We start from the raw sequence: 27,364 nt of genomic DNA, 5'->3' as shown, positions 1-27,364 counted from the left end.
TGATGTTAGTGAGTTATTCCCAAGTAAGTTCAGACTGTGAGCCCTCTAGCAGTGAAGAGCTGAGAAACTGGCAAGTAGATGTGAACTTTTCAAAGGAGACATTTCAAAATCCTAAATGCCATGTTATCAATGAATCCTTTCCCCAGGCAGAATTAATTGCCTCTTCTACAGCACATTACTTACACTTCTATTTAACATGTCTTTCATTCTTTCTTGTATTATGCTCAGCTATTTACAAATGTGTCTTCACATGCCTCCCATCTTTATTAGATTTTAAGTTCCTTGAGAGCAGGAACTATGCTTTATTAATTTCTGTTAATTCCAGAACCCAACACGGTACCTAGCATATATGTCAATAATATTAATTTAAATAAAATAAATATATTACTTCATATTTCCTTATTAGTTTCTATCATTTTTCATGGTCAGGACAATATCTAAAGAAACCACACAAACTCTGTAACAATCTATACTTTATATGTTTTATACATGAAATGAAAAGAACTTTCATATAAGAACATGAGGTCAACTTTGACTGGTAGGACGAGCTATTACCTGATAATCGAATCAATGGAAAAGTTTTACCACATGAAAGTGAATGTCTAAGAAATCATCTCCTTCCTTCCCCTCCTCAATCCCTTTGTCTGATGTCAGTTGCATTATTTCATTTTCTTCTTACTAACCATGCTTCCACTCCTGTATATTTTAAAATATGTCCCACAATCCTTGCTACTGAAAGTGTGGTCTTTGATCATCAGCTGGGTGTCACTGGAGAGCTTTTTAGAAGGCAGGGTCTGAGGACTGGATTGGGGCAGTTCCAAGATGGCCTAATAGGAACAGCTCCAGTCTACAGCTCCCAGCGTGAGTGATGCATAAGACGAATGATTTCTGCATTTCCAACTGAGGTACCAGGTTCATCTCACTGGGGATTGCCAGACAGTGGGTGCAGGACAGTGGGTGCAGTGCACCAAGTGTGAGCCAAAGCAGGGCCAGGCATCAGCCCACCCAGGAAGCACAAGGGGTCAGGGAATTCCCTTTCCTAGCCAAGGAAAGGGGTGACAGATGGCACCTGGAAAATTGGGTCACTCCCACCCTAATACTGTGTTTTTCTGATGGTCTTAGCAAATGGCACACCAAGAGATTATATCCCGCACCTGGCTCAGAGGGTCCCACACCCACAGAGCCTCGCTCATTGCTAGCACAGCAGTCTGAGATCAAACTGCAAGGTGGCAGCAAGGCTGGGGGAGGGGCGCCCACCATTGCTGAGGGTTGAGTAGGTAAACAAAGGGGCCGGGAAGCTTGAACTGGGTGGAGCCCACTGCAGCTCAAGGAGTCCTGCCTGCCTCTGTAGACTCCACCTCTGGGGACAGGGCATAGCCAAACAAAAGGCAGCAGAAATCTCTGCAGACTTAAATGTCCCTCTCTGACAGCTTGGAAAACAGTAGTGGTTCTCCCAGCATGCAGTTTGAGATCTGAGAACAGACAGTCTGCCTCCTCAAGTGGGTCCCGGACCCCTGAGTAGCCTAACAGGGAGGCACCCGCCAGTAGGGGCAGACTGACTCTCACATGGCTGGGTACCCCTCTGAGACAAAACTTCCAGAGGAATGATCAGGCAGCAACATTTGCTGTTCACCAATATCCACTGTTCTGCAGCCTCCACTGCTGAAACCCAGGCAAACAGGGTCTGGAGTAGACCTCCAACAAATTCCAACAGACCTGCAGCTGAGGGTCCTGACTGTTAGAAGGAAAACTAACAAACAGAAAGGACATCCACACCAGAACCCCATCTGTATGTCACCATCATCAAAGACCAAAGGTAGATAAAACCACAAAGATGGGGAAAAAACAGAGGAGAAAAACTGAAAATTCTAAAAATCAGAGCACCTCTCCTCCTTCAAAGGAATGCAGCTCCTCACAAGCAATGGAACAAAGCTGGATGGGGAATGACTTTGACGAGTTGAGAGAAGAAGGCTTCAGATGATCAAACTTCTCCGAGTTAAAGGAGGAAGTCCAAACCCATGGGAAAGAAGTTAAAAATCTTGAAAAAAGATTAGATGAATGGCTAACTAGAATAATCAATGCAGAGAAGTCCTTAAAGGACCTGATGGAGCTGAAAACCACGGCACGAGAACTATGTGACAAATACACAAGCTTCAGTAGCCGATTCGATCAACTGGAAGAAAGGTTATCAGTGATGGAAGATCAAATGAATGAAATGAAGCAAGAAGAGAAGTTTAGAGAAAAAAGAATAAAAAGAAATGAAAAAAACCTCCAAGAAAAATGGGACTGTGTGAGAAGACCAAATCTACATCTGATTGGTGTACCTGAAAGCGTCAGGGAGAATGGAAGCAAGTTGGAAAACACTCTGCAGGATATTATCCAGGAGAACTTCCCCAATCTAGCAAGGCAGGCCAACATTCAAATTCCAGAAATACAGAGAACACCACAAAGATACTCCTCAAGAAGAGCAACTCCAACACACATAATTGTTAGATTCACCAAAGTTGAAATGAAGGAAAAAATGTTAAGGGCAGCCAGAGAGAAAGGTCAGGTTACCCACAAAGGGAAGCCCATCAGACTAACAGTGGATCTCTCCGCAGAAACTCTACAAGCCAGAAGAGAGTGGGGGCCAATATTCAACATTCTTAAAGAAAAGAATTTTCAACCCAGAATTTCATATCCAGGCAAACTAAGCTTCATAAGTGAAGGAGAAATAACATACTTTACAGACAAGCAAATGCTGAGAGATTTTGTCACCACCAGCCCTGCCCTAAAAGAGCTCCTGAAGGAAGCACTAAACATGGAAAGGAGCAATCTGTGCCAGTCACTTCAAAAACATGCCAAATAGTAAAGAGCATTGAGGCTAGGAAGAAGCTGCATCAACTAAAGAGCAAAATAACCAGCTAACATCATAATGACAGGATCAAATTCACACATAACCATATTAACCTTAAATGTAAATGGGCTAAATGCTCCAATTAAAAGACACAGACTGGCAAATTGGATAAAGAATCAAGACCCATCAGTGTGCTGTATTCAGGAAAACCATCTCACATGCAGAGACACAAATAGGCTCAAAATAAAAGGATGGAGGAAGATCTACCAAGCAAATGGAAAACAAAAAAAGGCAGGGGTTGCAATTGTAGTCTCTGAAAAAACAGACTTTAAACCAACAAAGATCAAAAGAGACAAAGAGGGCCATTACATAATGGTAAAGGGATCAATTCAACAAGAAGAGCTAACTATCCTGAATATATATGCACCCAATACAGGAGCACCCAGATTCATAAAGCAAGTCCTTAGAGACCTACAAACAGACTTAGACTCCCACAAAATAATAATGGGAGACTTTAGCACCCCACTGTCAACATTAGACAGATCAATGAGACAGAAAGTTAACAAGGATATTGTCCCTGTTTGCAGATGATATGATTGTATATCGAGAAAACCCCATTGTCTCAGCCCAAAATCTCCTTAAGCTGATAAGCAACTTCAGCAAAGTCTCAGGATACAAAATCAATGTGCAAAAATCACAAGCATTCTTATATACACCAATAACAGACAAAGAGAGCCAAATCATGAGTGAGCTCCTATTCACAATTGCTTCAAAGAGAATAAAATACCTAGGAATCCAACTCACAAGGGATGTGAAGGACCTCTTCATGGAGAACTAGAAACCACTGCTCAAAGAAATAAAATAGGATACAAACAAATGGAAGAACATTCCATGCTCATGGGTAGGAAGAATCAATATCGTGGAAATGGCCACACTGCCCAAGGTAATTTATAGATTCAATGCCATCCCCATCAAGCTACCAATGACTTTCTTCACAGAGTTGTAAAAAACTACTTTAAAGTTCACATGGAACCAAATAAGAGCCCACAATGCCAAGTCAATCCTAAGCCAAAAGAACAAAGCTGGAGGCATCATGCTACCTGACTTCAAACTATACTACAAGGCTACAGTAACCAAAAGAGCATGGTACTGGTACCAAAACAGAGATATTGACCAATGCAACAGAACAGAGCCCTCAGAAATAATGCCACATATCTACAACTATCTGATCTTTGACAAACCTGACAAAAACAGGGAATGGGGAAATGATTCCCTATTTAATAAATGGTGCTGGGAAAACTGACCAGCCATATGGAGAAAGCTGAAACTGGATCTCTTCTTTACACCTTATACAAAAATTAATTCACGATGGATTAAAGACTTAAATGTTAGACCTAAAACCATAAAAATCCTAGAAGAAAACCTAGGCAATTCCATTCTGGACATAGGCATGGGCAAGGACTTCATGTCTAAAACACCAAAAGCAATGGCAACAAAAGTCAAAAGTGACAAATGGGATCTAATTAAACTAAAGAGCTTCTGAACAGCAGAAGAAACTTCCATCAGAGTGAACAGGCAACCTACAGAATGGGAGAAAATTTTTGCAATCTACTCATCTGACAAAGGGCTAATATCCAGAATCTATAATGAACTCCAACAAATTTACAAGAAAACAAACAAACAACCCCATCAACAAGTGGGCAAAGGATATGAACAGACACTTCTCAAAAGAAGACATTTAGGTAGCCAAAAGACACATGAAAAAATGCTCATTATCACTGGCTATCACAGAAGTGCAAATCAAAACCACAATGAGCTACCATCTCACACCAGTTAGAATGGCGATCATTAAAAAGTCAGGGAACAACAGGTGTTGGAGAGGATGTGGAGAAATAGGAACACTTTTACACTGTTGGTTTGACTGTAAGCCAGTTCAACCATTGTGGAAGTCGGTGTGGCGATTCCTCAGGGATCTAGAACTAGGAATGCCATTTGACCCAGCCATCCCATTACTGGGTATATACCCAAAGGATTATAAATCATGCTGCTATAAAGACACATGCACACGTATGTTTATTGTGGCACTATTCACAATAGCAAAGATTTGGAACCAACCTAAATGTCCAACAATGATAGACTGGATTAAGAAAATGTGGCACATATACAGCATGGAATACTATGCAGCCATAAAAATGATGAGCTCCTGTCCTTTGTAGGGAAATGGATGAATCTGGAAACCATCATTCTCAGCAAACTATCGCAAAGACAGAAAACCAAACACCACATGTTCTCACTCATAGGTGGGAATTGAACAATGAGAACACTTGGACATAGGGTGGGGAACATCACACCCTGGGGCCTGTCAGGGGATGGGTGGCTGGGAGAGGGATAGCATTAGGAGAAATTCCTAATGTAAACGATGAGTTGATGGGTGCAGCAAACCAACATGGCACATGTATACCTATGTATCAAACCTGCGCGTTTTGCACATGTACCCTAGAACTTAAAGTATAATTTAAAAAATGTTGTATCCAAAATAGTTGTCTCTTCTGAATGTTCTTTACATACTTATATTTGGAAGATTACACATAGTAAAAAGGATTGAGAATATGAAGAAAAGTTTGTATGGCAACTTATGCAGTCATTCGTTTAAAATATTTCTGAGAAAAACTATCTCCGCATTGTACTAGCTTTTGGATTATCCCAGATTATCAAAATTTCCTTCCTTCCCTCAGGGAGATCACAATTCTGTAATGGAAGTAAACTTTTTTAACCTTTCTTGTTCAGTAACAGTTTGATTGAAATATAATTCATATACCATACACTTCACCCTTTTAAAGTGTACAATTCAGTGTTTTTAGTTCATTTACATAGTTGTGCAACTACTACCACAATAAACTTTAGGATAATTTCACAACCCCACTTCCCCTACCACCAAAAAATATTCCAAACCCATTAGCAGTCGCTCCCTGGAAACCACTAATTCACTTTCTGTCTCTCTGTATTCACCTATTCTGGGTATTGCCCTAATACCAAAAACAGGAAACGACATAACAAAAAAATAGAACTGCAGATCAACATCCCTGATGAAGATAGATGCAAAAATCCTTAACAAAAAACTAGCTAACTGAATCCAACAGCATATCGAGAAGATATTCTACCACATTCAAGCAGGTTTCATACCAGGGATATAGGGATGATTTCACATATGCAAGTCAATAAATGTGATACACCACATAAACAGAATTAAAAACAAAAATCACATGATCATCTCAATAGATTCAGAAAAAGTATTCAACAAAAATCCAGCATCCCTTTATGATCAAAACTTTCAGCAAAATCAGCATACAAGGGATATACCTCAATGTAGTAAAACCCATTTATGACAAACCCACTGCCAACATAATACTGAATGGGGAAAAGTTGAAAGCATTCCCTCTGAGAACTGGAACAAGACAAGAATGCCCGTTGTCACCACTTTATTCAACATAGTACTGGAAGTCCTAGCCAGAGCAATCAGACAAGAGAAAGAAGTAAAGGGCATCCAAATCATTAAAGAGGAAGTCAACCACTCTTTGTTGATGATATGATTGTATACCTGGAAACCCTAAAGACTCCTCTAAAAAGCACCTAGAACTGATCAATGAATTCAGCAAAGTTTCAGGATACAAAATCAATGTACACAGATCAGTAGCCCTGCTACACACCAACTGTGACCAAGCCGAGTATCAAATCAAGAACTCAACCCCTTTTACAATGGCTGCACACACACACACACACACACACACACACACACACACACACAACTTAGGAATATACCTAACCAAGGAGGTAGAAAACAAAGCAGTATTCCTCTACAAGAAAAACTACAAAACACTGCTGAAAGAAATCATAGACGACATAAACAAATGGAAACACATTCCATGTTAATGAATGAGTAGAATCAATATTGTGAAAATGATCATACTGCCAAAAGCATTCTACAAAGTCAATGCAATTCCCACCAAAATACCACCAACATTCTTCACAGAACTAGAAAAAAAAAACCCAAAATTCATATGAAACCAAAAAAGAGCCTGCATAGCCAAAGCAAGACTAAGCAAAAAGAAGAACCTGGAGGCATCACATTACCTGATTTCAAACTACACTATAAGGCCATAGTCACCAAAACAGCATGGCATTGGTATAAAAATAGGCACATAGACCAATGGGACAGAATAGGGAACCCAGAAATAAACCTAAATATTCACAGCCAACTGATCTTTGACAAAGCCAACAAAAACATAAGGTAGGGAAAAGACACCCTATTCAACAAATGGTGCTGGTATAATTGGCTAGCCACATGTAGGAGAATGAAACTGGATCCTCATCTCTCTCCTTATACAAAATCAACTCAAGATGGATCAAGGACTTAAATCTAATACCTAAAACCATAAAAATTCTAGAAAATAACATCAGAAAGGCCCTTCTAGACATTGGCTTAGGCAAGGATTTCATGACCAGGAACCCAAAAGCAAATGCAGTACAAACAAATAGATGGGACTTAATTAAACTAAAGAGCTTTTGCACAGCAAAAGGAAAAGTCAGCAGAGTAAACAGACAACACACAGAGTGGAAGAAAATCTTCACAATCTATACATCCAACAAAGGACTAATATCCAGAATCGAAAACAAACTCAAACAAATCAGCAAGAAAAAAAATAATCCCATCAAAAAGTGGGCTAAGGCCATGAATAGACAATTCTCAAAAGAAGATATCCAAATGGCCAACAAACACATGAGAAAATGCTCAACATCATTAATGATCAGGGAGATGCAACTCAAAACCACAATGCAATACCACCTGACTCCCACAAGAATGGTCATAATCAAAAATTCAAAAAATAATAGATGTTGGCATGCATGCAGTAAAATGGGAACACTTCTACACTGCTGGTGGGAATTTAAACTAGTACAACCACACAGAAAATGGTGTGGAGATTACTTAAAGAACTAAAAATAGAACTACCGTTTGACCCAACAGTCCCACTACTGGGTATCTACCTAGAGGAAAAGAAGTCATTATACGGAAAAGATACTTGCACATGCATGCTTATAGCAGCACAATTCGCAATTTCAAAAATGTGGAACCAGCCCAAATGCCCATCAAGCAACGAGTGGATAAAAAAAATGTGGTGTATATATATGATGGAATACTACTCAGCCAGAAAAAGGAATGAATTAATAGCATTCGCAGCAACCTGGATGGGATTAGAGTCTATCATCCTAAAATAATGGGATTAGAGTCTATCATCCTAAAATCATGGGATTAGAGTCAAAGATCTCAGGAATACCTGATGAACAAGTTGTGTTTATCACTCAGCATAGCAAGGGATAACATATTTCATGGGGAAACTCTGGGATGTCTCAGTATGAAGATGTTAGAAAGAACCTATTTTAGGATTTGTGCTATGTTGGGTGATTTCGGGGAGGGTCTAAGGAAGTGGTAGTTTGCTCCAGTTGGACGCTGTCAGAAAGCAAGGGCAGTTCTATGACTAGGGTTTTTGTTTGTTTGTTTGCTTGCTGGTTTTTTTTTTTTTTTTTTTTACTTTAAGTTCTGGGATACATGTGCAGAATGTGCAGGTTTGTTACATAGGTATACATGTGCCATGGTGGTTTGCTGCAGATTTCAACGCGTCATCTATGTTTTAAGCCCCACATGCATTAGGTATTTGTATGACTAGGTATTTTAACAAATCTAATCTATAGGCTGAAAGATTTGCCTCCATCCTAGAGGAGGTATCTATCTCTAAAATCATTCTTGCGATTCCTCGGCTGTCTGCTGTCTTCTGTCTGCGGCTGTACGCTGCCTGCTGTCTCTCTGCTTTTTATGTGATTGGCATTCAGTAGAATGCAGGTTCTGAGCACCTCATGTAGCAGAATGAGAGTCTCCTCTGCTGCCATCCTCATCAGCTTCCCTTATGCCTTGTTTACTCTTCATTCTACCACCGCAAGGTGTTTCTCTCCAACCCCTCTCCTCTCAGATTGTTCTCACACAGAGGCCATCATTTCCTAACATTGTGCTGGGCCAGAAGAACAGTAACCAGATCCTTCCCATACCAAAGCGGCAACCATTTCGGAAAAGCCTCCTTCATGTTGCAGCCATTGGACATGATAATACATGTGATGTGCTGCCATTTGTTGAGAATCATGTGAAAATTAAGCTTCTGCCCCATCACACTAAAGTTCCAGCCCTGAGTCCCCACGGTTTTCTCCCTAGGCTAAGATAGAAAGGAAGAACATGAAATGTGCAGAAAGCATTCTCTTAAGCAAACATGTATAACTTGTCTAAATTGTAATTATTTCCTGGAACAGGATGCACCTCTAACCTCTACAGGCAGATCACAGATTCCATTGTCCAGCTGTATAATGAATTCTTCTTCTCAGAGAAGAAGAATCTCCCCAGCTTGCCTGAATCAAATTTCTAGAGGTAAACGGTGAAAGGCCACAATATGAAGTCACTCTCAGATGAGTCCCTTCTCTTGTCACACCCCACAGTAGAAACAAAAGAGGACAGGGAGGCCAGAGCTGCTCAAAGCCTTATAACCCACAATTCTCGTAGTTATTCTCAACTTATAGAGGGCTGCTTTCTAGATGCTCCCCCTCCAGGACTGCAGACTGCCAAGCTCCAGGAATAAGTAGCTCTGAGAAATATATTATTTAGCTGCAAGCCACACTCACTATTGCAAATTGGAGAAAAGAAGGACAAACTTAAAAGGTGAAAAGATTAAGAGAACAACATGGTGAAACCGCATCTCTAATAAAAATACAAAAATTAGCCGGGCCTGATGGCATGCACCTATAGGCCCAGCTACTCGGGAGCCTGAGGCAGGAGAATCTTTTAAACCCAGAAGGCAGAGGTTGCAGTGAGCCAAGATTGTGCCACTGCACTCTAGCCTGGGTGACAGAGGAAGAATCCATCTCAAAAAAAAAAAAAAGAAAAAAGAAAGAAAGAAAAGATTTAAGAGAACAATTATTTTAATTGAATACACTTTGTCAAGATTAAATCAACTTTCCCCTAGAATACTGAAAGAATAAGCAATCACAATTTAGATTCTAAGTAACTGGTCTTTGAGGAAGTGTGAAAAGCAAAAAGGTGCCAGAAGCCAAAAAAAGGAGCAAAAGTCCTACTTTTCAAACTGATGAAAATAAAGTACTAAAAAATTGAAATCACCATAGTTCTTCTTGGTTCTTGGCAAAATACAAATGTACTAATTCAAATTATAATATCCTAGCTACCCTATTGTGTGCAGCTCTTACCACTGAGGAGAAAAACCAAACCCAAACAAAAGTGTGTTCAAGTCGGCAAAAATGTTTACAAACCTGCAAAATCTCTTCAGCCTATCCCTTAAACTCCAGACTTGGTATTTACGAAGTTCTGCTGTGTATGATACCCACCTTAATAACCATTCTTGCACAAGTTCTGTTAGGTATAAGCCAAGATGACACGAGTTTTTTTGTTTGTTTGTTTGTTTTTTACCCTCTCATGCCTATGTTTGCTTTTGCTTCCAAAGGCCCTTCTGAGTAAGGACTGTCCTCAGACTACTGGAGTCACTTAGTCACAAGCTCACCTGAGGCTCAGAGCTGGCAACACCTGGGAGTTTATGTCAATCCCACAGCACCCAGCAACCCTGCCTGCAAAATATTTACCCATGAGTGACAGGTTCACATGTATGAAAGCCCAGCTCCTTGACTTGAGGGGCAACTTTTGCGGTGAATTAGCTTTGGGAAATGGAATCCAGAGGCCAACTTTGCAAAAATGCAGATAGATAAAATAGGAAGAAATCTTTGCCTTGGAAGTCCAGTTGAGAAAGAGAGTGATTTACTTGAGACTGTGAAAACAGAGACTAAAATCTTTACTTTCTCTGGGAAAGAAGCTGATGGTGAAAGAGAAACAAAGAGAATGGTGGGAAATAGGGTGGGCCTATTCAGTAGCTTTAAACCATTCTGTCATATTATAAAGCCTGGTGAGGTTTTAACTAACACAAGTGCCTGGACTCTACACATAGAGATTCTGATTTAAATGCTTCCAGGTGGGTGGAAGCCATTAGTAGTCTTAAAAAGCTCCCAAGTGATTTTACCATGTGGCTAGAGATGAAAAGGACAATCTACCTACTAGAATCTCAAGTCACCAGCATTGAAGTGTCCCAAATGTGCAGCAACCTCATAGAAAAAACTTAACACCACCCATTGATGGAATCTGCCTTCCTCTCTCCATGGTCTTGTTTGCATAGCGTGGAACATGGAGAAGAGATAAAGAGGTAGATGGAGAGATTGAACCTGGAATTTGCCTATGGAGAGCAGTTTCTCAAACTTTTCTGACCACAAGATGCAGTGAGAAATATACAATACTTTGTGATCAGTTTTTTTGTTTTTTTTTTTTAAGACGGAGTCTCGCTCTGCTGCCCAGGCTGGGTGCATTGGCATGATCTTGGCTCACTGCAAGCTCCACCCTCCTGGGTTCACACCATTCTCCTGCCTTAGCCTCCTAAGTAGCTGGGACTACAGGCACCCACCACCACGCCCAGCTAATTTTTTTTTTTTTTTTTGTATTCATAGTAGAGACGGGGTTTCACCATGTTAGCCAGGATGGTCTCGATCTCCTGACTACGTGATCTGCCCACCTCGGCCTCCCAAAGTTTTGGGATTACAGGCGTGAGCCACCGTGCCCGGCCAACAATTTTTTTTCTTTTTTTTAATGAACAGAGCATCAGTAAATGATACTGCAAGTTTAAGACACGTAATAGTCAAGTTAAAGGAGTCCTCCAGGCAGAAAGAAACTGACACCAGATGAAAATCTGGATAAAAAAAAAAAAGACACTAGAAATGACATCTACATAGGCAAATATATAATTTTAACATCTGACTGTTTAGCTGGGCACGATGGCGCACACCTGGAATCCCAGCATTTTGGGAGGCCGAGGAAGGTGGATCACTTGAGGTCAGGAGTTTGAGACCAGCCTGGCCAACATGGTGAAACTTCCTCTCTACTAAAAATTCAAAAGTTAGTCAGATGTGGTAGCCCATGCCTGTAATCTCTGCTACTCAGGAGTCTGAGTCAGGAGAATTGCTCGAACTCGGAAAGCAGAGGTTGCAGTGAGCCAAGACCGTGCCACTGCACTCCAGCCTGTCCGATAGAGTAAGACTCGTCTTAAAAACACCACCAACAACAACAAAAAAACAAAAACAAACAAACAAGCAAAAACACATCTCACTCTTGAAACAAAATAGAGATGGATTGTAAGGTTTATAACACGCGTAAAGTAAAATGCGTGACAATAGCATAAAGGCAGGGAGAGGAGTTATGTGAAGAGGTATGATACCACTTGAAGGCAGACTGTGATGGGTTAATTTTTGTGGAAAGCAAGGCAGAATTTTTGAAGTTTGTTTCTTCAAATACTTTCAGTTTCCTGTACATACAAGCTAGTTTGTTCTGCAGAGATCTTCTTTTCTAGGAGGCTCGGAGGGGGACCTTCTGCTGTGTGTCCTCCTGGGATGCACAAGACACAAGGGAACAGTCTTTCACTTTTCAATACAGTGATAGGCCTGAGGAGAAACAACTGCAATTTTTTTTTTTTTGATGAGTTGGGATTCTCACTGGTCTTGAACTTCCGAGCTCAGTGGAGGCTTCCCCTACGTCGGCCTCTCAAAGTGTTGAGATTAATAGGCCTGAGGCACTGCACCTGGCCACAACCACCAACATTTAAAATCATGTCCCTGGGTGGATTTGAACCACCAACCTTCCAGTTAACAGCCGAACGCGGTAACCGATTGCGCCACTGAGGCAACCTCAATTGCCTCCTTTCATCTCCATGTAGATTAAGCAATCACTAAACTCTAGGGGTTGCCATTTGCTTTCTGCAGGACAACTGTGCAGACTACAAAGCTTTGGAAAACCGGAGAGGCTGAGTCGACTAACCGTGCTGTTGCACGTTAGAAATGCGTGCATCGCGTGACTCTGAAGCCAGAAGGGCGGCCGAATGGCTTTCACCCTGCGTTGACCGTCGCCTGCTTCAGAAGCCAGTGCCTCTGGAAATGCCTGGATCTGCGACCCCAGTCTGAGCCAAGTAGGGCCCAAGGGAAGCTGAACTCCCCGACGGCTCTCATGGTAGCTCTTTCTGTTTTTTTGCGCCACCTTCAGGCAATCATCTGCTCCGCTTGCTCTCCCCTCACTCAACTTGGCTTCAGTAGATGGGGTCCCTGGGGCGGGAGCGGGAAAGAGGCAGGGGAGTCAAAAGGGAAAACGTGAAAAGGAGGAGGGAGAAGCAGGGGAGACCAGGACGAGACAATGGGACAGCCCAGGACGCCGGTGCAGAGGGCACCGGCTGGATGCAGAGAAGATGGGACATGTATCAGAATGGAGAGGGGGAAAAGGGGAGAAGATGTGAGAGAAAATCACAAGAACCTGTAGCTGCCCAAGAATAAAGAAGTAAAAATCGCATAATGTTTTTACATTAATAAAAATAAAATCGGGGGACCAGGCGCGGTGGCTCACGCCTGTAATCCCAGCACTTTGCCAGGCCGAGGTGGGTGGATCAACTCCTGACTTGAAGTCAGGAGTTCGAGACCCGCCGGGCCAACATGGGGAAAGCCGGTCTCTACTACAAATACAAAAATTAGCTGGGCGTGGTGGCGCACGCTTGCAGTCTCAACTACTCAGGATGCTGAGGCAGGAGAATCGCTTGGACCTGAGAGGCGGAGGTAGCAGTGAGCCGAAATCATGCCACTGCCCTCCAGCCTGGGCGACAAAGCAAAATTCTGTCTCTCAAAAAAATATACAAATAAATAAAAGAGGGGTGGGGAAGCAAACGACGGGCAGTAGATGTGTGGGGCGTGTTGGGATTCTGTAGTGGTTTGTAGTCTGCGTTGTGCCTGCAGCAACCTCTGTTCTAATCCGAATCCTGGTACAGTCAGACTCTATCTTAGACCCACTGGGGCGAACCCACGTGTCTTTTGGTTTGCTTTTGATTCCTGCACCAGCTGCGGCCTTTATCTGCAGCCAGAAAGCCAGAAAGCAGGGTTTACCGCTGGCCCCACAGCGCCATACTGTCTGGGGAAAAGAAGGAAACCCAAGAGTACACAAACAACGGCCCAAAGAGAAACCTTCCAAGTGCTCTATGCCTCACCGTTTAGCAGAAAATATCAAGCAACTCTCAATCTAGCTGGTCTGTAGCTTCCACGAATGAAATAATGTATTTATTGCAGTCTTTCTGGTTGAGATACTTCAAATATTTGGTGGAACTTTTAATGAGAGAGAGAGACACTCTCGAGTGTGGAAGAAAAAAAAGAGGGGATGTGAAGATGAGGCGACTTTAGGACAGAAAAAAAAAAAGAGACGAGGAAGCCATGTAAACGTTTTCGGGTGGGCTTGAGGCGATGTCAGTTTTGAACCCCGTTATGTCAGGTAAAGAGCGCAGCCTCGTCTAGCACAAACATCGTTTCCCACATTGAGGAAATCAAAGGGATCAGCAACTCTAGAGTGCGATGAAGAAGCTTCACTCTGGGCGAACCCCCTTCGTGACCACGGTCTGTCCCCTGCCAGGTAAGTGGAAATGAGCACATGGCCTGCAGGGACAGCGCAGCCTCCTCGCCCTTGCCGGTCGCTCAGGGTCACCACCCTCCCCACTGCCGCCCCTCGCCATTCTTCCAAACCACTCTCCACCAAAGATTCCACCGACAGTCACCCCACAAGACAACCCAGGCCGCCTCTCAGCAGCGGCTCCCGCCCCGCAGCCACCGCGCCCTCTCACCCCCGCAGTTCTGCCCGCCGCCTCTGCCGAGTCTGTGCACTGCACCCCCCTGGCTCCCGCTCTCCCCAGAGCTTACAGTGCACGCGGGGTTCTTCCGAACCCCTCTTGGGAGTACTGAAAGGAAAAGGGGGAGCGTGTGCAAGTGCTTGGTGGAGTATAGACATCGTGGGATTTGACTGCGGTACCATCGCTTCCACGTCCTAGTGCTGATTTTTACACCTGCCTTCTGCTTAGGGTACCGGCAGCAGTTTTCCATCTGTGCCTACTCCACCTGCTGTCCTTGTTGCCTCAGCGAACATCACCTCCCTCTACCGTTCAATCAGCAAACGGGACCGCCCTCGAGGACCTCACCCGCCGCTCACCCCCCTAACAAATTCGCGGGCTTCGCCTCCGGTCGCCTCTTCCGAAGGCCTAACGAGCGCGTTAGCTGCCAACGGAGGTGAGGAGGCTCCGCTGACTGGCTGGTGCCCGTGTCCGGGGCTGCCACAAACGCCACGACTTGGCTTGGCCTCTCTCTTAGTTATTCGCAGCTCAGCGCGATAGGCGCCTCCGGGGCAGCGACGGGAAAGAGGGTGGGCTTATTGGGTGCAGCTCCCCCGGGGGCTGGCAATCTCTGCACGGCTGTATACACCTGAGCGAGACGCTCAGTCGCTCTCTAAAGCTGCTTCCGCGGATGAGGGACACGGAGATAAATAGGAGCGCTGTGTCGTGAGAGATGGTCCACCAGGACTTGCCCTCCTTCGCCCGGCTTTGCCCCTCGCTGCGGAGACTGTTCTGCCTCTGGCCCTTGCAGCAGGCCGGCTGACAGCCATAGTGAAGGAAGATTCCTGCCGGAGGGCGGCAGTGCAAAATAATTCCCTGACCGGGAATCGAACCCGGGCCGCGGCGGTGAAAGCGCCGAATCCTAGCCACTAGACCACCAGGGACACAAGGGAGAATGTCTTCTCTCTCTTCTTCCGTCAGAAGCGACAGTTTCCCTGAGCTCTGGGAGGACTTGGGTCTTGTGAGGGTCGCTCTTTGCTCCTGGAGTCTCTCACAAGGCCATTCCCTTCCTGCTTTCTTCAAAAAAAAAGCCTGCAAGCGACACACCGAGGGCTCCGCGAGGGACACCGAGGCCTCGAGTCCCGAGTCCTGGAGCGAGTTGCAGCGACCCGGCCGCAGCTCACCACTGAACTAGAGATGCGCCTTTGCGAGGCGGCAGCAAGTGACCAGCAGGTCGTGGGTCGCCAGGTCCGGAGCCGCGCACCAGGTTGCCAGGAGGAGGCGGGAGCGGGGTAAGACAGGGGCATCCTCTGCATCCTAAAGGACCCAGACGCCAGCACCCTCAACATCATAAGGATTCAGACGGATGCGGAAACCGAGACCGGCTGGATGGGAAACTCTTTCCTGGAAGGCTCCGGGACCCTCAACTGGTCTCCGACCTTCCCCTGCAGCCGTGACACCTGCCATTTTCCCATCTTAGGCGACGGCAACGCCACCCTTCCGTTTGCTCCGGGCAAAACTTCCAGAGTTCCCTCTGACGCTGGACTTTTTTCCTCAGATCCAAGATCCAACTGGTCATCAATTCATGATTTCCCATCGGCTAAGTGCGTGAGCATTGATTTACACGCGAGTCTCTCCACCTCTGCGGAATGGCTACTTTGGGGTAGGGGAGGGCCGGTGGATTGCAAGGTGTTTAGCAGCATCCGTCGCCTCCGCTGACTAGATAGATGCCAAGGGGTTAACATTCTCCCTCCCTGCTTCCCCTAGTCGTGACCTAGTGTCCCAGAGGGGATGGGAGAGGCGTGTAAGGGCGAAGTTGCCCCCTCTTGAGAACGACTGATGCCCGTTGTCCTGCTCTGAGCTTGTGCAGAGGACTCTCCAGATGAAGGCTCGGGGGTCTATCCAGCTTGAGACCCCTCGGTCTCCCGCACAGTCGGACCTTGGGATTGGAGGCTTTTAACATCTCCACATCATGAGATTCGAAACCTTTAGGTCTTTTCTTCCATTCTGTCCTCCAAATCGGCCTCTTCCGAGTCTGTCGACCAGGGCCATCCAAGCAGAGGGCTGGGTTCGCTCAACGAGGCTCCTCTTGGCCCTCCTGGAGCTTCAGGCCTCTTTTGGTTGCAGAGAAGCTTTATGGGCCACTTCCTTCGGCATCCCTGGGGGCAGGTGCGCAGTGCCCCGGGAAGAAGAGTTTGACTGCGGTTCTCGACCCCCGGCGCCCAAACTCCATCACTGTGCGCGCGCTCTTCCAGGCTCCTGCTGGTCCCACTCGCCGGGAGTTAGGTCTCGGGTCAGCCTGAGCTCCCGAGACGCCCAGTCCCGGAAGGACACGTAGGGGAAACCAGCTGCTCACTTTGGTCTTGTCCGCAAGGGACCCCTTTCTGCTGGGAAAGAAAGGCAGCGAGTCCTGTCCTGTTGGGTAGGCAGAAGAGAGAGGTCCCTTTTATAAGGGCATTAGTCCCATTCAGACTAATGGGACTAAATCCAGAGACTGTGCTGAGTGTTGTGGATTTTTTGCATGTTCATCCTCTCCGCAGACAACTGGAGATGCATTGTCTCCAGAGGGTACAATAGAGAATCTTCCATCACAAGTCAGCAACCAGCATATGTGAGTGAGAGCATGTGTCCCACTCAGAAATGAGAGTGTATTAGTCCGTTTTCACGCTGCTGAGAAATACATAACAGAGGCCTGGATGAAAAAGAGATTTAACTGGACTTACATTTCCATATGACTGGGGAGGCCTCAGAATCATGGCAGGAGGCAAAAGGCACTTCTTACATGGCGGCAGCAAGAGAAAATGAGGAAGAAGCAAAAGCAGAAACCCCTGATAAACCCATTAGATAGTGAGACTTATTCACTCTCAGGAGAATAGCACAAGAAAGATCCACCCCCATGATTCAATTACCTCCTCCTAGGTCCCTCCCACAACACATGGGAATTCTGGGAGATACAATTCAAGTTGAGATTTGGGTGAGGGCACGGCCAAACCATATCAGAAACGGATGAAGTGACAGCATATCCTGATGTGTGTGATGGTTTTATGAGTTATTACCTATTTCAAAATTTATTGCAATGTATAAAAAAGAACAAGGACTTGCACTATCTGACTTTAAGGCTTACTATAAGCTATTATAGACAAGGCATCAGGAGTGACAAATAAACAGACTGAGTTAAGAGACTTGAAACTGATCCACAGCTATACAGTCAATAAATGGGTTTTCAATAAAAGCAGTTCAATAAAAGAAAATAAATCATTTCAATTAATGGACTTTTATATGGAAGTGGGGAGACCAACAATGTTATTCTCCCTCACACTACACACAAAAGTAATTTCAGGTGCATTATACACCAAAACTTAAAAGGTAAAGATATAAAGCATTTCAAGGATACTTTGTGACTTGTTGGTAGGCAAAGATTAGCCTACCAACAAGCAGGACACACAAAAAATATATATATAAGAAAGACATGATAAATGAGACTTCATCAACATTAGCCACACCTTCTCATCAAAAGATAGCACTAAGAAAGTGAAAAGGCAAGCAAGCCACAGACAGAAAGAAAATAGCCACAAAACGTATCTGACCTCCACACCCTGCAATTATAATTATAGTGGTCTGGTACACTGCACCTAGTTTCTGCTGGAGTATTTTCTGGGTGTATCTAATGAGTAAGAGAGGGCCCCATGGGATACTCCTTCAGTTCCCAGATGAACAGTGGGAAAGACTCCACGTTGACCAACCCCAGGGGCCTGAAAACCCAGGTCCTCAAGGAGGGTAGAGGATACCTGGACCCCGACCCAGACCACTGGATGGGCTGTACCAAGAGACCCAGTAAGAGAAGGGATTTCCTCCTGCCTCAGGTTCTCTGTTCTTCTGTGGTTAGACCACCTGAACCCAACTCCCTCCCCAAGCACTGGAGATGGGCTTTTCCAAGGGCTAGGGATCTTGCTGTCCTGAGAACAGCTGAGCAAGGGGGTCGAGGAGGAGGTTGGGTGGTGGAGGAGAGGAAACCAGCTAAGATGCATGAAGCAGTTGGCTATACCAGGCACAGAGAGGACCCGCTGGGACCCAAGAGCCTGCATATGAAGCCAGGCCTTGGGCCACCTTGTTCCTCAAAGGGGTGCCTACTTCCATGGGGTCTTCAAAGGGACTGTGGAAAGAGAGGCCTTCAGACCACACCTCTGAATGCTTTTCCACCACAGCATGCCCTGTGGCCTTTATCCTGCTGGTGTGGAACAGTCAGACCCCTGCAGGGCTGCAGAGCCTCTATACTGGGAGGCATCCCAGCCTGAGTGTCAGAGCTCAGAGAGCAGGTCCCCAAGCAAGCAGAGAGGAGGGCACCTTTTGGACAGAACGTGTGGGACAAGAGCGATGGCTCATCCGTTCAGGTTCCTCACAAAATGAGAGTCAGGAAGATCAGGGCGCAGACCTGATTTCCCACCCAGGGCTGAAAGCAGACAACCAGAGGGAGAGCAGCACCTGGGCCAATGAGGTAGAAGACAGAAGACCTCAGTGTACTCCTGCCCTCAACCTCACCCCCTCCCACCCACATCCTCCACGCCCCCTGACCACCTTCCTCAGAAGTGTAATAGGAATCCAGATTCCCCCTGGCCTGGTTGCTGCGAGAGGCACAGTGGCCTGATGGAGCCTGAGGCAAGCGTGGGAAGATGTGGATTGTCTAACTGGAGGTTGGGAGTTCAGGGTGCAGAAGGAGAAGCTTGGAGTGCAGGGTTTGGTGGTATGCGTGTGGCAGTAGGCAATAGAAAGAGACAACTAGGTCACTTGAAATACCATGAGAATTCAAATGTAGAAAATTCCCGGGGAAGTATACGTGCAGGCATTCACGAGATCCAAAAAACAGCTGCTGCACAACTGCATGTTGCAAGCAAGCCCTAAATTGCTGATTTTGAAACAGCCTGATGGGTTCACAAAGACAATTTCTGAACAGTCTTAAGAGCAGAGGTGCACCAAAGCCACTGTGCCCTGCAGCGCAGGATCCCAGAAAGTTCTTTAAGGACAATTTATGGAAGATTTTTGGAGTTGTCCTTGGTAACCCCCAAGAATGTTTTGGTTAGTAGAATTTTAGATGTCATCAATTTAAAAATTAAAACTAAAACTCTGGAACTCATAGAGAGATAAAATTAAGAGAATACATTCACTATCCTGAGTAGAAAGATTTCTTATAGAACATAACAGGCTTTAAAAATAAAGAAAAAATATGGCAAAATTTCATCAAATTAAATGCTTTCAGAACTAAAGTTAAAATCTGAAGCCACCCAACCAACTGGACAAACTGCTTCTTGTCCAAGGAGACCCCAGAGAAGTCTTAAATACTGAGTTCCTGCCCAGTATTTGGAAGCTCAGACACCTCTCCTTATACTCTCTCCCTCTTGTGGTTTAGACACAACTGACCAGCATTATTGTTAAAATAGAGACCACAAGAATGACAGAACAGACTCCTTATAGTAGTAAGATGCCATATTATAAACAAGACCTAAGGCCACGCCAGGCAAGGTTAAGTCATGCACCCCTCAACTTAAAGAATAAACTATGTTCTAATTGCCACAGGTTTTTTTCTTCTTCCTTTTTTTCTCTAGCTAAACAAGCACTGGCCTTGAGATAAGCAATGCTGAAGCACTTGCAGCTCACTCATTACCATAAACTGACTGAGCCCTCCCTACACAAGCCATAACAACTACAGCTTTGATTGGACAAGAGACTGATTTCAGTAACTTTCTCTTGATAAGAGACCACTGGCTGTGGACTGGTTCTGGACAGTTTACAGAGGCTGTGCGCTTGATTGCCTTTGTGTCCCTGCTTCACCTTTTGAAGCATAGGGCCTAATTATAATGTATTTAAATGTTGTCTCCACCCCAAAGTGAACATGGGTTGCATGCAACAGGCATGTTTACTCAGCATGCATGCAGCAGGATTCCTTCATGAATATTCAGAGCTCCTCCTATTCCCTGTTGAATACGCATATGTGGCCCACCAGATCAACATAAATCCCTGTTCCCCCCTCCCCTCCCTGAAAACCTACTTTTCGGGTTTCAGCAGGAGGGTATGCCTTCCAGTCCGTGGGAATGGCCACCTTGCAGGCTATAACCCTTTATAAAAAATAAAATTTCCCTTCTAAATTTATAAATTGTGTGATTTTTCAGTTGACAGCTTTCAGTCAGACTTTTGACTGACTGGGAAAAGTCATTTGCAATATATTTATTTTAAAAATGACTCCTCAGGATAAAAATCAATGTGCAAAAATCACAAGCATTCTTATACACCAATAACAGACAAACAGAGAGCCAAATCATGAGTGAACTTCCATTCACAATTGCTTCAAAGAGAACAAATTACCTAGGAATCCAACTTACAAGGGATGTGAGGACCTCTTCAAGGAGAACAACAAACCAATGCTCAACAAAATAAAAGAGGATACAAATAAATGGAAGAAACATTCCACGCTCATGGGTAGGAAGAATCAATATCATGAAAATGGCCATACTGCCCAAGGTAATTTATAGATTCAATGCCATCCCCATCAAGATACCAATGACTTTCTTCACAGAATTGGAAAAAACTACTTTAAAGTTCATATGGAACCAAAAAAGAGTCTGCATTGCCAAGTCAATCCTAACCCAAAAGAACAAAGCTGGAGGCATCACGTTACCTGACTTCAAACTATACTACAAGGCTACAGTAACCAAAAGAGCATGGTACTGGTACCAAAACAGAGATATAGACCAATGGAGTAGAACAGAGCCTTCAGAAATAATGCCACACATCTACAACTATCTGATCTTTGACAAACCTGACAAAAACAAGAAACGGGGAAAGGATTCCCTATTTAATAAATGGTGCTGGGAAAACTGGCTAGCCATATGGAGAAAGCTGAAATTGGATCACTTCCTTACACCTTATACAAAAACTAATTCAAGATGGATTAAAGACTTAAATGTTAGACCTAAAACCATAAAAACCCTAGAAGAAAACCTAGGCAATACCATTCAGGACACAGGCATGGGCAAGGACTTCATGTCTAAAACACCAAAAGCAATGGCAACAAAAGCCAAAATTGACAAATGGGTTCTAATTAAACTAAAGAGCTTCTGCACAGGAAAAGAAACTACCATCAGAGTGAACAGGCAACCTACAGAATGGGAGAAAATTTTTGCAATCATCTGACAAAGGGCTAATATCCAGAATCTATGAAGAACTCAAACAAATTTACAAGAAAAAAACAAACAACCCCATCAACAAGTGGGTGAAGGATATGAACAGACACTTCTCAAAAGAAGACATTTATGCAGCCAAAAGACACATGAAAAAATGCTCATCATCACTGGCCATCAGGGAAATGCAAATCAAAACCACAATGAGAAACCATCTCACACCAGTTAGAATAATGATCATTAAAAAGTCAGGAAACAACAGGTGCTGGAGAGGATGTGGAAAAATAGGAACACTTTTACACTGTTGGTGGGACTGTAAACTAGTTCAACCATTGTGGAAGTCAGTGTGGTGATTTCTCAGGGATCTAGAACTACAAATACAATTTGACCCAGGAATCCCATTACTGGGTATATACCCAAAGGATTATAAATCATGCTGCTATAAAGACACATGCACACATATGTTTATTGCGGCACTATTCACAATAGCAAAGACTTAGAACTTATCCAAATGTCCAACAATGATAGACTGGATTAAGAAAATGTGGCACATATACAGCATGGAATACTATGCATCTATAAAAAATGATGAGCTCCTGTCCTTTGTAGGGACATGGATGAAGCTGGAAACCATCATTCTCAGCAAACTATCGCAAGGACAAAAAACCAAACACCACACGTTCTCACTCATAGATGGGAATTGAACAATGAGAACACTTGGACATAGGAAGGGGAACATCACACACCGGGGCCTGTTGTGGGGTGGGGGGAGGGGGGAGGGATAGCATTAGGAGATATATCTAATGTAAATGACGAGTTAATGGGTGCAGCACACAAACATTGCACATGTATACATATGTAACAAACCTGCACGTTGTGCACATGTACCCTAAAACTTAAAGTATAATAAAAAAAAGTCAAAAAAAGACTCAATTCCTGAATATATAAGAGAACTTTTGTAAATCAGTAATATAGAGCTAAGCCAAATAAAATAGGGCAAAATATTTGAATAGGCTTTTGCAAAGGAGAATTTCTTATATGCTGGAAGACATAAGAAAATATGCTTCATAGTATTGCTCATTAGGCAAGTACAAATTAATTCCACACTGAGATATCACTAACCACTCACCAGTGTATGGCTACTTTTTTTTTTTTTTTTTCCCTGAGACAGGGTCTCATTCTGTCACCCAAGCTGGAGTGCAATGGTGAGATCTTGACTCACTGCAACCTCCCCCTCCTGAGTAGCTGGGACTACAGGTGCCTGCCACCATGCCCAGCTAATTTTGGTATTTTGAGTACAGACAGGGTTTTGCCATGTTGGCCAGACTGGTCTGAGAGCATAGCTACATTTAAAAGTTAGTACACCAAATGCTGACAAGAATTTGGTGCCACTTCAACTGTCATCACTGGTGAAAAAAGCATTCTAGAAGACTGGCAATTTATACTAAGGTTAAACTTATACTCAGGTCATGACCCAGCAATTGAAGGACTTCCATGAATCTCAAGTGCACACAAAGACTGTTATAAGAATATTCATCACAAGAATTCAATAACCCCAAAATTGAGAAGTGATCTATGAAACTACATGGATATATCTCATGGGTATAATGAACGTAACTGCAGAAAAAAGGCCAGATATATTCACTTGTGTGAACTTTAAGAACACGCAATTGTAACCTATGGGAATAGACATCAGAATAGTGATTAACTAAGAGGACACAGGGTGGAAATCGCCTGGACAGGGCCTCTAACAGGCCTTTTTCAGATCATGGCAATTTTCTATAACTTGAGCTGGGTGGTGATAACATTGATCAAAACTAAAGAAATTGCACTAAAGATCTGGGCACTTTATGTGAACTGTAGTTTATTTACTGTTCTCATTGCTTGAACCTGGGAGACACAGGTTGCAGTGAGTCGAGATTGAGCCATGACACTCCAGCCTGGGTGACAGAACAAGACTACATCTCAAAAATAATAATAATAGTAATAATTTACTGTTCTCCTAAAAATTAGTGGATGGGGAATGGAGGCAAGCCAGTGCAGACCATGACAACTCGTTTAGATTTTATTGTAAACCCATTAAAAACTCGTTCTCGTTTTGTGTTCTTAAAAAATCCCACTGATACAGCCGTTTTCTCTACCAGAAAAGACTATAACCACATTATTTCATCAGTAGAAGCTACAGACAAAGGACCCTTGAGAGGCGGCATCTTCACCTACGGGAATTTTTTCTGCTCAATTGTGAGACAAAGAGCATGTCCACGTTTTCCTTTTGGCCAGGCCGCCCCATAGTTTCTGCACTGTGGGCTAAACTCCAGAAGCTGGCGCCCTTCCGGGCCAGAGGTTTACTCTGCTCTCTGGAGGCTGCTAGGACTAAAGGCAAAGCAAACGACGGGTCTATTAGCCACAATTGCAGGATAGAAAACACTGCTGTGACTCACATTAGAACCCAGGTTGCGGCAAGCACAGCTACAAGTATTAACCACTACACGACCACAAAGCCTGCTGACAACCATTGCACTTCTTATATTTTTTTAATGTAAAAACACTCACTTTTTTATCTGCTTTATTCTTGGACGTCTGCAGATTTTCGTGCTTTCCTCTCTTTCATGCGCTTCTCCGTTTCTCTCCCCATTCTGCTGCATAATTTAAAAAAAAAAAAATCTCATCTCTCAGGATCCGGCCACCGCCTCTACAACAAGCCTCCTGGAAGGTCTCTTTGTCCCATTGACATCTCTGCCTTCTTTCGCTGCTTTTTTTTTTTTTTTTTTTTTTTTTAACGGAGTCTCGCTCTGTCGCCCAGGTGGAGTGCGGTGGTGCAATCTCGGCTCACTGCAACCTCTGCCTCCTGGGTTCAAGAGATTCTCCTGTCTCAGCCTCCCAAGTAGCTGGAATAGCAGGTGCATGCCACCACATTCGGCTAATTTTTGTGTTTTTAGTAGAGACGGGATTTTTCCATGTCAGACAGGCTGGTCTTGAACTCTTGACCTCAAGCGATCCATCCGCCTCGGCCTCACAAAGTGCTGGGATTACAGGCGTGAGCCAACGTGCCCGGCCAAATTTCAGGCCAACACCTGTCGACACACATTGCCAGACACACAGAATACCTCGCAGAACACCGATGGGCCCACAAAACACGCGGAGGCTGCCGTGGCTGACGACGTTAGCAAATTCGTTTCACGGTGTCTGGGGTACAGCCCTGAGGGTCCACTGGCCACCTCTGCGCAAGGACCAGTCTCCGCCGCTCCCCTCATCTCCACGCAGATTCTTCCCCACACACCTTCCGTTTCTTTGGGCCGCTGAAGCCTCTTGGACCTCTGAGGTGACTGTCCTGCCCTCAGCTTCTCTCCTTCCAAGAGCGTCCTTTCTTGATCCTCTACACAGTGGCTCAGCGGTAAGCCCAAGGTCCAGCACGCGAATCAGGAACCTGATGATTCTTCGGGTTTGCAGGGATCCGCCCCGTGAATAGATGAAAGTAACAGGTACCAATATCAAAACTGCAGTGACTCACCGGAAACACTTCACGCTTCCCACTTCGCTAAGCTGTTGGAGTCCAACAATTGCATGGGTCCTGGGTTAGTGTCCTGAACGTCTCTTGCCACTACTCTGGTAACTGTTGTCACTTTACCTTGTGGTGGCCAAGCCCCTAAATGCACTATTAGGTTATGCAGTATAATTTTGCAGCGTAAAAGACGGTAAAGAGCCATAATGAAGTGAAAAAGACCCTCCTGCATTGGCCGGGAATTGAACCCGGGTCTCCCACGTGGGAAGCGAGAATTCTACCACTGAACCACCAATGCCTCTCAGCAATCCTCTGGAGGATAACAGAAAAGAGTATCCAGAAAGACTTACAAACTTCCAAGTGCCTTTCTTCAAGTGTCGACTAAAAGCTAACAAAGACATCCGAACCAAATGTTTTTATAGGAAACTTTTACTAGACAAAGTTATAAATATCAAAATAGCTCATTTGGCGGATCAAACTACTAACTCTGAAAAAGGTCTTTCTACCTGCATTATAAACCCCTATAATAAAACATCAGAAATTCATTCATGTTTCTTTTTTCTAATCCTAAATCTTCCATTGTCAATCTCAAACTGCTGCCTTAGAGGTTCTGAGGAGGTAACCTAACTGGTAGTTTAGGTAAGTAAAGTTCAAATCCAGGGAATAAATAAGAAGCAGAAGCAGAATTAGAAGAAAGAGGAAATAAAAGGACAGAATCAATGTACAGATAATGAAGAAACAAAGGTTGGTCCACTAAGTTAGTCTTTTGTCACTGGTTTTTTTGGCAAAACAGTAATGATCGGTCTCGTAATCATTATAATACTATTATTTGTCTGCTGGAAGATGTATAAAGCATTTGAAGGAAATGTGATATGAAAAGATGAAGAACCCTTGCTGTCAATGTTTCATTGTTTGGGAGAATCCCAAACATATGCTTTGATGTATTAGCTATGAAAGGAGTAGACTAGTTTAATGAAATATTGACCGGTCAAAATATTAACATATTAGTCTTTTGATGAAGTTCAAATAGTAGAGAGATTTCTTTCCTCAATTTTCAATGGAAACATTCAACTGAAGAGACAAATCCAGAGTTTTCCCCACATGTTGGGTCTGGGAGTCATTATGACTTTTTCAAAGACAGGAGCTGTGACATGGAATCATGCTTCTTCCCTAGCTGAGAAGCCAAGCTAGGTCCAGGCTGAGTCATAAACTTGAGCCCACCAAGGAAATCACCCTTCACATTGACCTCGCAGAGCTTTGGCTGTTCTCTGTTCTTTACCCAACACCCAAGACACACACCAGCTCTGGCCAACAAACCTTAACGTATGATCTATATCAACCAGAGCTACATTTATTCCCAAATCTCCTTCTAAAATACAAACCTGTACTTTCTACTCTCAACTTCTAAATTTACAAAGGCCTCATATGCATCTCAGAGTCACAGATGCTAAAACTTAACCGGTTTTCTGAGGATTATTTGGGGAAGGGGTATGCATTCAAAATCTTTTGTAGATAGATAATTCGTGTGGTTTCAGAATATTGACTCTATGAGTTCCAGATGCAGATTTAGAACCTTTTTTAAAAATATTTTGTTTTTGTTGTCTCGCAAATCAGCCAGATCTGCAACTTATCAGAGTAAAGCGAAGCCAAGCAGGACACTTCCAGGCGATAGAAGAGAATGAAGGGAACCTTAAGGAATTTCTGGAAGCAAAGCTAATATTAAGCAGGCCTCTTGCTGGCAGACCAGTGGAAATTGTAGCCTGGTCAACAATCTGTCTAGATCGAGGAGTTCTAAAATGTAGCCACAGGTTCAACTACTTTTCTGTTTGTTTCCCAACCTCGATTAAACTCACTAAATTAAGGGACAAAAAGAAAAACCAAAAAACCACATTTCCCACCAGTCTCGAGCCAAGGGCCTTTCACATGTGAGGCAAACATGATAACCACTACACTAGAGAAACTGCACATACACTGGAAAAGGCAAAACATAATCATGAAAATCTTAGATCAGCCATTTCTATTATTGTTTCCAAAGTAAGAAATTCAACTGCATTTTGAAATTCGACTGAAAAAAGCCCAATAA

The 27,364-nt window shown here is 43.9% G+C and overlaps 1 protein-coding gene, 2 non-coding genes and 2 pseudogenes across 4 annotated transcripts; 2 read left to right on the top strand and 3 right to left on the bottom strand.

The window, feature by feature from the left end:
* Positions 1–14,034: 14,034 nt before the first annotated feature.
* Positions 14,035–16,204, bottom strand: LOC129012658 (uncharacterized; annotated as a pseudogene). Its single transcript, XR_008493664.2, has 2 exons — positions 14,988–16,204; positions 14,035–14,410 (listed from the first exon to the last, which is right to left on the bottom strand). The product of XR_008493664.2 is annotated as an uncharacterized LOC129012658 (transcript).
* Positions 14,428–14,801, top strand: LOC129012663 (uncharacterized; annotated as a pseudogene).
* TRNAE-UUC (transfer RNA glutamic acid (anticodon UUC)) lies at positions 15,480–15,551 on the bottom strand. The gene has a single exon. It is a non-coding gene; the product is annotated as a tRNA-Glu (tRNA).
* Positions 16,205–18,742: 2,538 nt separating the features above from the next.
* On the top strand, positions 18,743–19,252 carry LOC129012660 (FAM231A/C-like protein). The gene has a single exon (XM_054448582.1). The coding sequence runs from the start codon at positions 18,743–18,745 to the stop codon at positions 19,250–19,252; it is 510 nt and encodes a 169-aa protein (XP_054304557.1).
* A 6,256-nt stretch (positions 19,253–25,508) lies between these two features.
* On the bottom strand, positions 25,509–25,579 carry TRNAG-CCC (transfer RNA glycine (anticodon CCC)). The gene has a single exon. It is a non-coding gene; the product is annotated as a tRNA-Gly (tRNA).
* Positions 25,580–27,364: the final 1,785 nt, after the last annotated feature.

This window comes from Pongo pygmaeus, chromosome 15, assembly GCF_028885625.2.
Source record: "Pongo pygmaeus isolate AG05252 chromosome 15, NHGRI_mPonPyg2-v2.0_pri, whole genome shotgun sequence".
Taxonomy (NCBI): Eukaryota; Metazoa; Chordata; class Mammalia; order Primates; family Hominidae; genus Pongo; species Pongo pygmaeus.
Note: the sequence above shows the minus strand (reverse complement) of the source record. Positions and strands in the feature narration are given on the sequence as shown.

Excerpts from the sequence above, each read along its gene's own strand:
- LOC129012660 (XM_054448582.1), top strand. The coding sequence starts at position 18,743 with ATGGGGTCTTCAAAGGGACTGTGGAAAGAGAGGCCTTCAGACCACACC.